The sequence below is a fragment of the Barbus barbus genome, assembly GCF_936440315.1.
Source record: "Barbus barbus genome assembly, chromosome: 35".
Taxonomy (NCBI): domain Eukaryota; kingdom Metazoa; phylum Chordata; class Actinopteri; order Cypriniformes; family Cyprinidae; genus Barbus; species Barbus barbus.
The window spans coordinates 21,674,178-21,688,016 of record NC_136763.1 but is presented as its reverse complement, the minus strand read 5'-3'; the positions used below and the strand labels follow the sequence as shown (position 1 = coordinate 21,688,016).

Sequence of the window (13,839 nt, the reverse complement as noted above, 5' to 3'; positions counted from 1 at the left end):
AAGATTACATACTTTATATAATAAAACAACATCTCTAGACATGATCATCAGGTCAGGCTCATCTGAACTTGTTTATCCGCAGAATTATTATTATTATTTTTCTCTCTCTCTGGAAATAGGGCTTCTATGGGTGTTTGTTGGTTACATAAGACAAGGATGACACTATGACATGAACAAAATTGTATAATGGCATGCGGAACTTCATATTAGCATTGTAACATTATTTAAAAATGGTTATTTTATTTTATTTATTATTTATTTTGCCATAAAGAGTTACTACATAGTAAATCTGATTTGTTTTATTTTATTTTTCTTTGCAAAAAGTAACTATATCATCACCAGGCTCTTATATAATATTGGATATATAAGTATGTCCAACAATATCTGCATAGATACAGTATACTTGTGTAGGTAGGGCGATATATACTATATAGCATATCTCAACTGCTTGATTGCTTGAATCGCAAAATATAAACTATTTTTATCACTCACCTTTAATCTTTAACCTTTAAACATTTCATTTGTGATTTTTTTTTAGGGTCAGAGGCACATGACAATTTTAAATCCTTTATCATTATTTTATGTCAGGAAGCATGGCAGGAACTTCAGAAGTCTTTTAGACCCAGGAATGACATGTCAAAAAAACAAGGTCAAAGACATTCTCATGGAACAGAAGGAGCCTTGGCAACACTGCATTGTTCCTCTGCAGGGCACTGGGTGGCTTTTATTGTTCTCAAGGATGCGTAAGTGTAGACTTACCCACTCCATTCAGGTGCTTTCCGTTTTTCACACTCTGCTGCTTAATGTTGTATGCCTTCTGCTGTGCGAGAGAAAGAGAGAGAGAAGAGAGAAAAAAAGAGGCTTATCAGCTTACAAATATTCACATCAATCTCATCAATCACAGTATTACTGACTCTCTGTCTGCTCGCAGTATTCTCCAATTGATTTAGAATGCATTATGAGAGTCTTCAGTGGTCATGAATGCAGGAAAGGTGGAGGCACATTAAATTTGCTTCTGTCACTGTAACATGAAGCCAGCTGTTCCATTTCTTGCTGTGCAATGCTTGCAAGGCGAAGCATTCTATGTTCTATAAAATGAAGGCAGAATCTCGGAGTCAGCAAAGAAACTTCTTTCTTGTTAACTACTATATACTTACATTTAAATTAATCACCTGGTACTTATTGTGTACACACATGTTTTTACACACTTTATATTAGGTGGCCTTAACTACTATGTACTTACATCAAAAAATAAGTACAATGTACTTATTGTGGTCATATTTTATTGTAAAACACTTTTACTGCTATTGAGGTGGGATAGGGGTAAGGTTAGGGACAGGTTTGGGGGTATGGGTAGATTGAAGGGTGAGTTAAGGTGTAAGGGATAGGTCAACCATGTAATTATGAATGTAATTACATAAATTAATTACAGATGTAACTATATTTTGATATTTTTTAAATTATAAGTACAATGTAAAAAACATGTATGTACACAATAAGTCCATTGTATAACATGATTAATTTAAATGTAGGTACATAGTAGTTAAGGCCAACTAATATAAAGTGGGACCTGAGATGTTTAGCAGAATGTTCATGCAGCACTTTGATATACAACAAGACCAAAGAGCAGAGACTTTCCATGTCAATCAATCAATCAATGAGAAATGGAGAAAAAAGAACCATAATATCACCATAAGTAGTCTGCAACACATACATGCTATATTAAATGGGTTTGTGTGAGGAAACATTTGCTTTCAAAATGTCCTCTAATTCATTTAATTTTCATGTCATTACTACATTAAATGTACCAGACGTCAGTGATTTAGTGAATTCAGTGGATTCAGCCATATGACATCACTGACATAAAACCCTTTAGGTTCGACAGAAGAAATTATATACAGTTTTCATTTCATTGTGTTTCAAAGATAAACATAAGTCTTGTGGGGTTGAACAACATAAGGGTAAGTAAATGATGACATAATTTAATTTTTTGCATGAACAATCAGTATACAAGCACTGAGTTTTGATTTGAAAATTGCTATTAGCGACAAAATCTAAAGGTGGTTTCCCATATTTCCACAGAATTGTCACTGCTTTCAAGTCAAACAGTTTTCATATGTAACCCCAGTATTTACACTGTGTGCATGAAACCACTTGGTCTCAAATGTAAAAGTTTGGAGATTCAGCACTGGGAAAACAAAACCTCTCTTCTTTTAAATGGACCTCACATCACCCAGCTTTTCTACAGCCTGCAGTTACAAATTAATGCCTGAGGACACTCCGGCTGAATGAATGGATATTGTTGCTGCGGTTGCTAAGAGAGGCCTGCTCAGGCTTGGTGTCTTCACAAGAGCCTCAGTGTCTTATAGTTCACAGCGAAGACAGTGGAAGTCTGAGGAAGAAACAAATCTCTTCAATTTCAACCTTACACACACCTCTGACAACCTAGAAGGAAAATCCTGAGTGTGCAATCATTTCTGTTAGCTGTTCCTTACACACCCTTTGCAAACAAAACCAACACCTTTTTGGTTCACCTGCACAAATATGAATGTTTCCTCTGAATGAGACCTCAGGCCTGACATAAAAAGGAAGCTTTATTGAGATGTAATTAATTTGCTTGTATTCAAAGGGGATTTGTTTTCTCTCATTGGGAGAGATGTTTTAAATAGTATTATAATCAACAAAAACTTACTTAGAGGCTGAGAGATGCAAAGCCTCCTCAAGTAACAATGGAATCAGGTTGAAATAAGCTTATGCTCACTAAGAGTCAATCCATATTTAGAGCAGCATTCCGTGAATGGTAGAGTGGTGTTTAATAGTATGAATGAGATCTGAATTGAATTTATTCAGCACTGAATGCTCTCCCTTAATTATGGAATGGCCCTCAGTCCATTAAGCTGTGGGACTGGGCTTCATATATTTTGATTCTGTGGTGAAATGTTTCTTAAGCCAGTCAATATGTGTCAGTGTGCCTGTGATTATTCAAACAATACAGGCACAAATAAACCAATTAAATGCCAAACAATACACAACATCTCTAGAGCTGTGAATGAACAAAACAGCATACAGTAGTATATAAAATATTACATTATATCAAGTTCAAGTTCAAGCTGAGCTTTATTGTCATTATATGACATATATGACATTATAGGAGTGATGATATGGTAATGATTAGAATCACCTGAAAGCTAATAGGAATGGAAACACCACCTTTCATCTAAAGCACCAATCACCTTTTCGATAGGAACACTGCCTAATAGTTTACAGTCTACCCAGTGGGCAAGTGATGTTGAAAAGACATTAAATTGACATCAAACTGATGTCAAAAACTCAACATGACGTTGATTTGATGTAAACTGAATGTCAAATACATTGGCCTATACAATTCCAGTGTGGGAGTAACTTCCTATTTTCATCCAATTATGGAAGAAGCTGCCATCCAAACTGAATTTAAAATGACGTTACAGCATCTTAATCAAGTCTTGACTAATATATGACGTCAAATTGATATCAAGGTGAAGACAGTGAACTTGTCTGACGTAAATGTACAGAATAGTACAATATATTCTAGAATGAATATTAAATGTATGTTCACATATTTATGATTCACACAATTTATATTGTGATTTACTGATTCTCCCAAATTCCTATTTTTCATATTTTAAATGTTAATTTATATAATAGCCTACTACTTATATACATTCATCCAAAGGCGAGTCACTAATCAGGTGTTTACTGTTGCATGTTCTCTGTACCCTATCTGGACTTTTATGTTGAAGTGTTTCCTGTGCCTTTTTTGTAGTCTGTTTGCACTGGCCACTGGAGCCGTCACTCGGCGGAGAGGATTGGCATCTAGTGTGGCGGATCCGACGCTGACAACTGCACGAGGAGCCGGCATCCCAAGGCCTTCGCTGGCCACTACGCACTCTAGCCCGCTGATCTCAGCGCTCTCCAGCCCACCGGCCTCAGCTCTCTCTAGCCCGCCAGTTGCTGCACTCTCTAGTTTGACGGCCATTTTGTGCGTTTGGGCTGTTCACACCTTACCAGTTTCTCCCGAGACAGTGGCGGCTTCCTCCTCCGAACTCTCTGTCTTGCGGCTGTGGACTCTATTTCTGAACTCTCTGTGTTCCCTGATGCCACTGTTACGGTCGTGAACGCCATTTCTGAACTTTTTGTGTCCATTGAATTCCCCATCATGACTGCTGAAACTGTTTCTGAACTCTCTGTTTGCCATGTTTTTGCCAAGAAGGCCATCTATGAGCTCTCTGCCAGTTTAGCCACAGCCAAGAAGGCTGCCGTTGAGCCCTCCGACTTTCCCGACATGGCCATGGAGGCCATCTGTGAACTCTCTGCCTACCCTGTTATGGCTGAAAAGGCCGTTGTTGACTTCTTGGTGATCTCTGCTCCCGTTCCACCTGATCCGCCTTGGTGGTCACCTGCCTCATTAGCTCCACTTTGGTTGTTCTCTGCTCTGCTGTGGTGGTCATCTGCTCCTCCGTGGGGACCTGTGGACCCATCTGCTCTGCTGTGGTGGTCATCTACTCTGCCCTGGTGCTCATCAGCACCGCCTGCTCCAACCTGGTGGTCTTCTGCTCTGCCTTGGTGCACTTCAACTCTGCCCTGGCCTCCTACTCCGCCAGCTCCGCCCTGGCCTCCCACTCTGCATGCTCCGCCCTGGCCTTCGGCTTTGCCTGCTCTGCCCTGGCCTCCTGAACTGCCTGATCCGCCCTGGCCTCTGGCTCTGACTGCTCCACCCTGGTCATTTGCTCCACTTCAGTCTCCATTCCCTTTTCCACTCCATGGGCCTGGCCCACCATCCCGCACCGCCTCCGCTCCACCTCCCTCCTGGACTTTTTGCCCTGTTTTCTTTTTTGGAGTGTCTGGAATCCGCTCCTTAGGTGGGGGGCTATTACATGCTCTCTGTGCCCTGTCTGGACTTTCATGTTGATGTGTTTCCTGTGCCTTGTTTGTAGTCTGTTTGCAGTTCGTTTGTGTATTGGTTCCCTGTGATTAGGTTCCCCAGGTGTTTCCCATTTACCACAACCCCTTGTTATCTTGTTAAGCTTGTTCTCGTGTATACATAGTGCTTATGTTCCACTCGTGGTCAATGTTTGTGTTCATCCGTCTTTTGTGTTCTCTGGCTCCCAGTGTTCTCTATGTTTTGATGTCTTTTCATTAAATAATCCTAGCAATTAGATCCTCACCTCTGCCTACTCATTCGTCATGGAAAAGTTACACAGCATTTGACCACTGGATTTACAAAAATCATTTCAGGTTTAAGAAGTATTTGAAGTGAAGTGACATGTGGCCAAGTATGGTAACCCATACTTGGAATTTGTGCTCTGCATTTAACCCATCCAAGTGCAGACACACAGCAGTGAACACACACCGTGGGCAGCCAATGCTGTGGCACCCAGGGAGCGGTTGGGGGTTCGGTGCCTTGCTCAGGGGTCTCACCTCAGTTGTGGTATTGAAGGTAGAGAGACCGCTGGTTATTCATTCCCCCCACCGACAATTCCTTCCGGACCTGAGACTCAAACCCATGTCCTTTGGGTTACAAGTCCGACTCTCTATCCATTAGTCCACAACTGCCCCACAATTTTTTTTTTTTTTTTTTTTTTTTTATTTTATAAGGAGATTGCATGACCCCGATGTGATATGAACACGCAACCTTCTGATTTCAACATTGCATCAACTACTGATGAACACATTCATTTTTGTTTGAATTACCACTCAGTAGGTTATTTAAGCATGTATTACTATGTCTTTGGAAGTCTCTTATCTTTCAAACACTTTAAAATGCACAATTTAATGTTTCAAATTTCTTATTTACATATAATGCAGGCATTCCCAAACTTTTTTCATCTGAACCTCTTTCACCTAATATATTTACTTGAAGTACCCCTGAGATTTTAAAATAAATATTTGAATAATTATGTATCACATTTGCATGTTCATGGTTCTCGGAAGTTGTTTAATGGTCACATGACATGCAGATAAACAATTTTCCCATTTAAATCAATGTGATGAAGAATTTTGGTCAAAAGTCATCTAAAAGTAATCAAAAAATATAGTCTGATTATATCACCTAAAATGTGCAATGAATGAGAATGAGAATGAGAATGAGCTTTATTGGCCAAGTATGTTTACACATACAAGGAATTTGTTGTAGTGACAGAAGCTCCACAGTGCAACAGAAAGACAGCAACAGCACACAGATAATAAAAACAAAATAACAACAAATAGCCAATAACCAATGTACAAAGCAGCAACAAAAAAAACAAAAGAACATAATATATAATATAGACAACTATGTATGTACAGGTCAAGTATGTGCAAATTAGAAATTAGAAATTAGAAAAATAAAAATGAAATAAGTGAGTGTGGTGAATGGATAATGTATTAGTTGTGTGTTCCACGTTTATTGTTGAGTGTTCATGAGATGGATTGCCTGAGGGAAGAAACTGTTCCTGTGTCTGGTCGTTCTGGTGCACAGACGGTAACAGTTCAAAGAGGGAGTGTGCTGGGTGTGAGGGGTCCAGAGTGATTTTACCAGCCCTTTTGCTCACTCTGGATGAGTACAGTTCTTGGAGAGTGGGGAGGGTTGTACCAATGATTCGCTCAGCAGTCCGGACTACCCTCCGTAGTCTTTCGAGGTCAGATTTGGTCGCTGAGCTGAACCAGACAGTTATAGAAGTGCAGAGGATGGATTCAATGATGGCGGAGTAGAACAGTTTCAGCAAGTCCTGTGGCAGGTTGAACTTCCTCAGCTGGCGAAGAAAGTACAACCTCTGCTGGGCCTTTCTGACAATGGAGTCTATGTGAATATCCCACTTCAGGTCCTGAGAGATATGTAATGGATTACATTACTAACTACAATTTTTTTATCTAATTTGGAATCAGTAACAGACTACAATTTGTAAGTTATCTACCCAGCACTGTATATTGTTTAATGAAATATACAGATTGTAAAATTGTCAAATATACAGACACCAATATGCTATCTCGTAATAGCAGAAACCGTAAAACTGGGGAAACTCTGGCAATCAGTATTTTGCCGTAAATTTTATTGGACATTTTTAAAGTGAATAACATAATGAAGCATGTTATGGATATGTTTATATACAGTACTATAGTTTCAGCCAGTGTAATATAATGTAGTAAGAGAACAACAAAAAGCTCTCTGAAATCAAAGTTGTCCTCTCTTCTATCACAAGGGACAGAATATAGGCCACAGCCAAAGCAACCTGGCATCACTAAACCTTGAGGAGAGCCAAGCATGACCTCCTCTAGAATGCACCATTGTCCTCCAAGATGGGCTGGATGCCACGGCACCTCACCTGTAGTGTCCAGTTACTGGCCGAAGTGATCGTTTGACCTTTCTGCTTGTGGCCCGTTCTGATCTCTCATGTTTTATTTACGCTGTTCAGAACGCGCCCCTGTACCAATGTACTGGAAAGTGATATTGCATCCTCACGCAGAAGTCACAAACAAAAAGGGTGTTTTTAATAGATCTTGGCCCTGCTTTGCTGCTTTGGTTTCAAGCTGAGGGTTCTCAGGTTTCCTAGACAACACAAACAATTAGCGGAGGCCATGGAGGGGAGAGGCAGCCTGCTAATTATCCATGGAACCTACTAGAGAACATGGACACGGACCAACGCTCCAGTCTTCTGCAGGGACCTGCTGCGGCACCCAGACAACAAAACTGAAACGGAATGTTTTTATCTACGATAAAACATTGCTTAATATTTTAGCATTTTGTTAATTACATGTGACACAGTTCTGCAGATTTCCGTGGTCTTGTTCCATTGCCTGGGCCTGAATATGAATCTAAATGTTGTAATTAAACAGACATTTAGGGATCCCTAAAGGATTATTTCCTTACACAGTTAAACATGTCCCCTTCCCCTAATGGTCATTATGTGTTTTACTGGCAGCTAAGACCTTCTAAACTACACAAGATCAGAGTGCATCTTCTGGTTTCCTGTTGAGATGAAAGTAGGTGGAAATGGTAATAAATCTTGGGCTGCTTGGGGCCATTCTGTTAAATAAGTGTATATGTGTGTAGTAAAGTGTGTGCACAACCGCACATATAACTAGAATATGCTCATCCTTGTGCAAACCAACATCAATCCCACTTGCTCATCATAGTCATAACTCATAACAACCCAGAGCAGGTGTGAAAATATCCATTCTAAAGTAGCAGTTCAGAATCTGACTTTTCAATAAGTGAGATCGACAAGTAATTTTTAGCTGCAATATTTTTAGTATGGGTGCCTAAAAAGGAACCAATTAGAGATGCAGGTAATCTGTTAAGACTTGTTGGACTTTTGAAACATTTGCAGATAATTTGCATCTATAAATTCATCTGTGAGTATACAACTCTTTCATACAAATTCGTTGAAAAGGACCCATTTTGGCTACAGCATCACTTAGCATTTACTATTTGACTGGAAATCATAGTGAATATTAGCATTAGATCAACAGCTGTTAATACATCCTGCTCATCAGTGGATTTAGAACAGATTTTTTCTCTCACTTGATCATCAGGTGTGGTGATTTCTTGGCCAAATATTTGTGAAATATGCACCACTGACACACAGCATGTCAATGGAATAAAAGTGTTACTATTCAGCCATTTATAAAATTAGCACCTTATATATTCAAACCTTATATGTTGGCCTTATGTTGTTATACAAAATAGTTTTATGGTAGACCACAGTTTTTAAATAGAATTAAATCTATTTCCAGCATATCATTTGATGATATTTGTCAAAGGCATTTTCACATTTGGGCTGATTGTGCCACCTGGTGGGGAATACAGTCCTACAGATAGAGCAGTACATATCCTCACATGCTCAGTTTATGTCATGCTGTACCTCTACTATTCATAGAAACAAACAAATAAATGAATGAATAAATAAATAAAAAAATGTGGCCAAAAACCATGTTTATAAATCAGATGTTGTAGAGATTTTTCATATTTCATGTAAAGTGTTTCACAAAATTCAATTGTTATAGCCTTCTTTTTAAGCTCTCGTTCTTATTTATTTTAGTTGTTGGTGCTTATTCATGTGTCACATTCTCCCTTCTTCTTATTTCCTGTCAAATTAAACAACTTCCAGTTCCTGTGACCTTCTGAATTCCTCTGGTTTAATGGCATGACAAGAAGAATTCTCAGGATTTTATGATGAATGGTGAACCTTTTCCCTCACCTTTTTTTTCGTATTTGTAAAAATTCCTTCATTTGACCTTGTTAAATGGACACGTTGAAAGCAGAAAACAACAAAATCTGTGATCAGCGCATTCTGTTGCATGAATCATGATTTTTTTTTTGTATGAATTTTGTTACATACAAAAAAAAATAAAAACTTAATTCTTGGTTATTCATACTGTCATTGGTTATTCATACTGTCAGTGATTTTTACATTTCATAAATAGCGGAAAATTAAGTCAAAATTAATTTAGTGAAACAAAATGTCTAGTGTAAAAGCAAACATCCAAGCAGCCTTTCTGTAACTTCAACATTCCAGAGTCTCAGATTAACCTCTATCTCTACCTAAAGCCCACAATTTAGCCTTCAAATTGAAGTGTTGTTTCTTTATTTCAGAGAGGTTTTTTTTCTGTTAATGGAGTGAAATGAGACCCGTACTAATACTGAAAGAGAGAGACAGTGAGAGAGAGAAGGAGAAAGGGATTTCTGCTTTAAGAGTCCTGTTTAAAGTCCATTGATCAGAGACTCATTTGTTGCCCAGGCTGAAGTGCACCGTGGACAGGTTCAGTTACTCGTCTCCAGGGTTCTTATACATTCTGGTGTCTGGACCCATCTTACATTGAATCTGACCCACTTTTTCTCAAACACATTCAGTGTCTGACATCAGCCAACCAGTTTAACTCTGTATAATTTCAGCATATTTAACCATTTAGGATCCATCTTCCATAACAGAATCAATAGAGATGCTCAAATGAAAACACAAATTTAAAAACAATTAAAACATTAAATAGAACAAAAAGCTAATATTAATGCTTTCCTTTATTAATGAAAACTCATATCGGGAGTATAATAGCCTACTACGATAAATAACCACAGTGGCACACAAATTTGGCCAAAAAAAAAAAAAAAAAGCTGTATCTGTGGAATTTAATTGATCACAAAACATTTCAATCAGTCCTATAGCAAAGCATGCTGCACTATAATATTTGAGAATCATGTCATAAATTAATATATAATATATCATAATATAATAATTTATATATAGAAGTTATTGTAAAATCAACCCAGTGTAACTTAAAGATGCACTTAGTAAGATTCAAAGACTACGCTCATATCAGTAGCCCACAAAAATTAACATGTAAAGTGGATCACCTCAGGGTGGTCGCCATGTTGAGATCGCATGACCTGCCTCTCTTTTAATTGTGGAATAAATGAATCAAGGGTGACAAATACACCGTATTTGTAGAGCAATTCTACAATGTTAGTGGTCACTGCAAACCCTTGTACTTTTGTGCTTCATCCACACCACTAGATGTCAGTCCAACATCACCACACGTAAGCAAAAATGATATTTTAAAAAAAATGCACCTTTAAAATATAAAACTACATTAGTCTGTTGATTATAAAAACAGTAAATAACACTTTAAATGCATTAGCGATCGGTGCTGTCTCCGATAACCTTTCTATGAATCAGAAACTGCCCATGTAGAACATAAACACCTGTTCTTTCAGAGTTAAATTCCTTCCCAGAGCGTGTAATTATTTTTAGCTAGACTCTTGGATCATTTAGAAAGGATTTTGTCTGATTGGTCTAATCTTCCTCAGTAGGTCTCTGGCACAGGAGGCATATTAGCACAACTTGACATTCCATTTAGCAGTAGGCAGTAGGGCAATCACAGGAAAGTGCTCTGCTCAGGAGTTGGCTGATGTAGCAGCATTAGTCCTGATCCTAGATCAGTTTTGTTGTTATTTATTATAATTTATGAGCAGATATGTTCATCCAGTATGCATCATATTTGTTGTAGACTGCATGTTTTGGCAAATTAAATAGGTAAATCACGCATTGCATGCATAAATACACATACATTTGCAATGCTAGGGCTAGTAGTGTGGTAGTATGCTATTACAAACACTGCCAAGATTAGTAGAGATTTCAGTGGCTTGGATAGAAACCAGTCGTTCCATATTCACTCGTGATTGAGTGAGCTTTGTGCAGGTGCGTCTCATCTCACTCATGCATGAAATGCCACAGCGGAGATACACGCTCCAGTGAAATAAAGCTTGTAACAGGATGAACATGGAAAAAAGTTTTAATGAAAACAATTGAGTTAACCAGACACAACAAAGCAGAGCACGGTGCTGCATTAGGTTGTATTAATAATCACGCATTTTTGCATAATTTCCCTTACAGTTAGGCCTCATCAGCCAATTTGAAAAAGTGAAAGAGGGGTCTTGTGATGTTAGGGTCTACAACTGCGGGGTCCAGTCGAGGTATTCAGCTCATGCCAAGTGGCCCGGAAGCTGGCAGAAAGGATGAAATTACAGCTCTGACAAGCTGACATTTTCAGCTCTCTTACTGAGCACTATTTTCTGTGCTGCACCTTAGACATTACTGAAGAACTCACATTCCAATAACTGCTGGACTATTGAAACAACAATCTGCTCAAGGGGTGTCACCATTCTCGTTTTACTTCAAATATAAGTTTTGAGGTAGGATATGATCCACCATGTTGAACAGAATGAGATGGCTGTGGACTTTAAAATAAGTCTGTATTTTGAGCAATTACATGATGCTGAATTGGTCTACCAATTTGCATGTGGGGCTTTTCTTGTCCTGGAGAGGAATTTGCAAGACCATTGCTAGACTATTACTTTTGACTTTTAGACAATGAACTACTTAATCTGAATCTGTCCGTTTTTCTTTTTCTTCTTCTTCTTCTTCTTCTTCTTCTTCTTATTATTATTATTATACATTTATGAAAGTTATGAACATTTTCAAGTGTATATTAAAAGAAAATTGCATAGGACAAAACTGCTGCAGCAAGTTACACCAAACTGTGGGTCAGTAATCCATCCATCCATCCATCCATCCATCCATCCATCCATCCATCCATCCATCCATCCATCCATCCATCCATCCATCCATCCATCCATCTATCTATCTATCTATCTATCTATCTATCTATCTATCTATCTATCTATCTATCTATCTATCTATCTATCTATCTATCTGTCCGTCCGTCCGTCCGTCCGTCCGTCCGTCTGTCTGTCTTTCTGTCTACACAATTTTTTATTAGTATTATTTCATTCTTAAATTATTTATCTCAGATTAAAAGTCTGGGTCTGGAAAATGGGAAAGACAAGACTACATTAAAGGCACATGAAAAGTAGCACAAATACGTAGTAACAAATTATATTGATAAAGTCATATTTAAAGTGATTCTCAAACAAACAAACAAACGAATGAATGAATGAATGAATGAATGAATGAATGAACATACAAACAAACAAACAAACAACTCCTGGTAACCTAAAAGTGCCCAAAGATGTCGAAACATCCACAGACACAATATACTTATAGCTGTTTTCTCAAGTAGAAAACAGGTAGTTATTGTACTGGATGCTCATGAGTCAATACAGTGCTAATTTACAGCTGTTCATGTCTATATGGCAGTACAGTACAGCACATTTCCTCATCCATGAAGTGGATGAAAGGCTTATTTAATTCTGACTGTGACTCCTCACCCTGATAAATCTCACACTTGATTGTACAAGCAAATGGCTCAGACATAGGTAGTCAAAAGAGGCTCCTATATCCTATAATCCTTCAGTAACCCTCTCTACAGCAGCTGTCAGCTGTCACTAGCAGAACTGAGCAATGAGTCAACTTCAGTCACCACCACACCCTCCATCCACACCTTCTCAGCATGCTGTACTCCCCATAGCTCAAATATTTGTCAGTGTTAACACTCCAATACCTCACTGGATGTTGCCCAAACATTCAAAACACCAACAATGGGCTATTGTGTTAATCCAAAACTTGCGGAAACTAGAGCAATTTGGTTTTAAATTGTATAAAAGTACATTTTAACATTTTATAAAGTATATGATGTAAAATGTCAGCAGAATGTGTCCTGGATTCAAGTGCATATAATGAAATCAACTGTTATTTTAGACATTTTAAACAAGTGTTCATTTAAAAGCATGAATGTTGACTTCTATAACAAAATAACTTTTCTTAAACGTGCATTTACAATTAAGTATATCTTCTGGAAAACACATGGATAATTGTATTAAAAGGTGCTACTGTACATATTAAAATGGTTTAAAGGCACAACAGCAGTGCTTTGAATGTTTGGTGATGATTCTGATGTAAACAAAGCATAAGAATCTCTTAAGATGCATGTCATTTTCAAAACAAGCCATGGCCTGTGTCATCCACTCAACACTAACTCAGTTACCTAAACTGCTTAACAAAAATTACAAAAGCGTACTTACTTTCTTGCCATAGGACGCCCCCATGCTGACACTTTGGGGTTGCGGTCTGTCCGCTAGGCCCAGACCCCAGAGATTTCCTTGTGATTCCAAATTCTTCTACTCTCCTCGACTGGAGCCGTGTCCACTTCGGCTCCACCAAGGAGAGAAGGAGGGAGGGGGTGCAGACAAAAAAACCCTCTCTCTCTCCCTGGCACCTTGACAGCAGTGGGGTAGTCCAGCAAAAGTGACTAGTTGGATTAGATTATAATAACTAAATCTCCCTGAGATTCTTTGGCTTGACAAAAAGGACCATCTTGTAACCATGAGTTAGCTATTTTGTCATCATGGGTTTCTTAGCTTTAAACAAA

The 13,839-nt window shown here is 38.4% G+C and overlaps 1 protein-coding gene across 1 annotated transcript in view; it reads right to left on the bottom strand.

The window, feature by feature from the left end:
- The window catches only part of LOC306854916 (protein FAM107B), a 30,670-nt gene extending 17,032 nt beyond the window's left edge, over nt 1-13,638 (bottom strand). Inside the window, exons 1-2 of the mRNA XM_079393229.1 lie at nt 13,493-13,638; nt 760-820 (exon numbers count right to left, since the gene is read on the bottom strand). Coding sequence (XP_079249355.1) covers nt 760-820; nt 13,493-13,516 — 85 coding nt within the window. The 5' untranslated portion in view covers nt 13,517-13,638. The remainder of the gene's footprint in view (nt 1-759; nt 821-13,492) is intronic.
- Nucleotides 13,639-13,839: the final 201 nt, after the last annotated feature.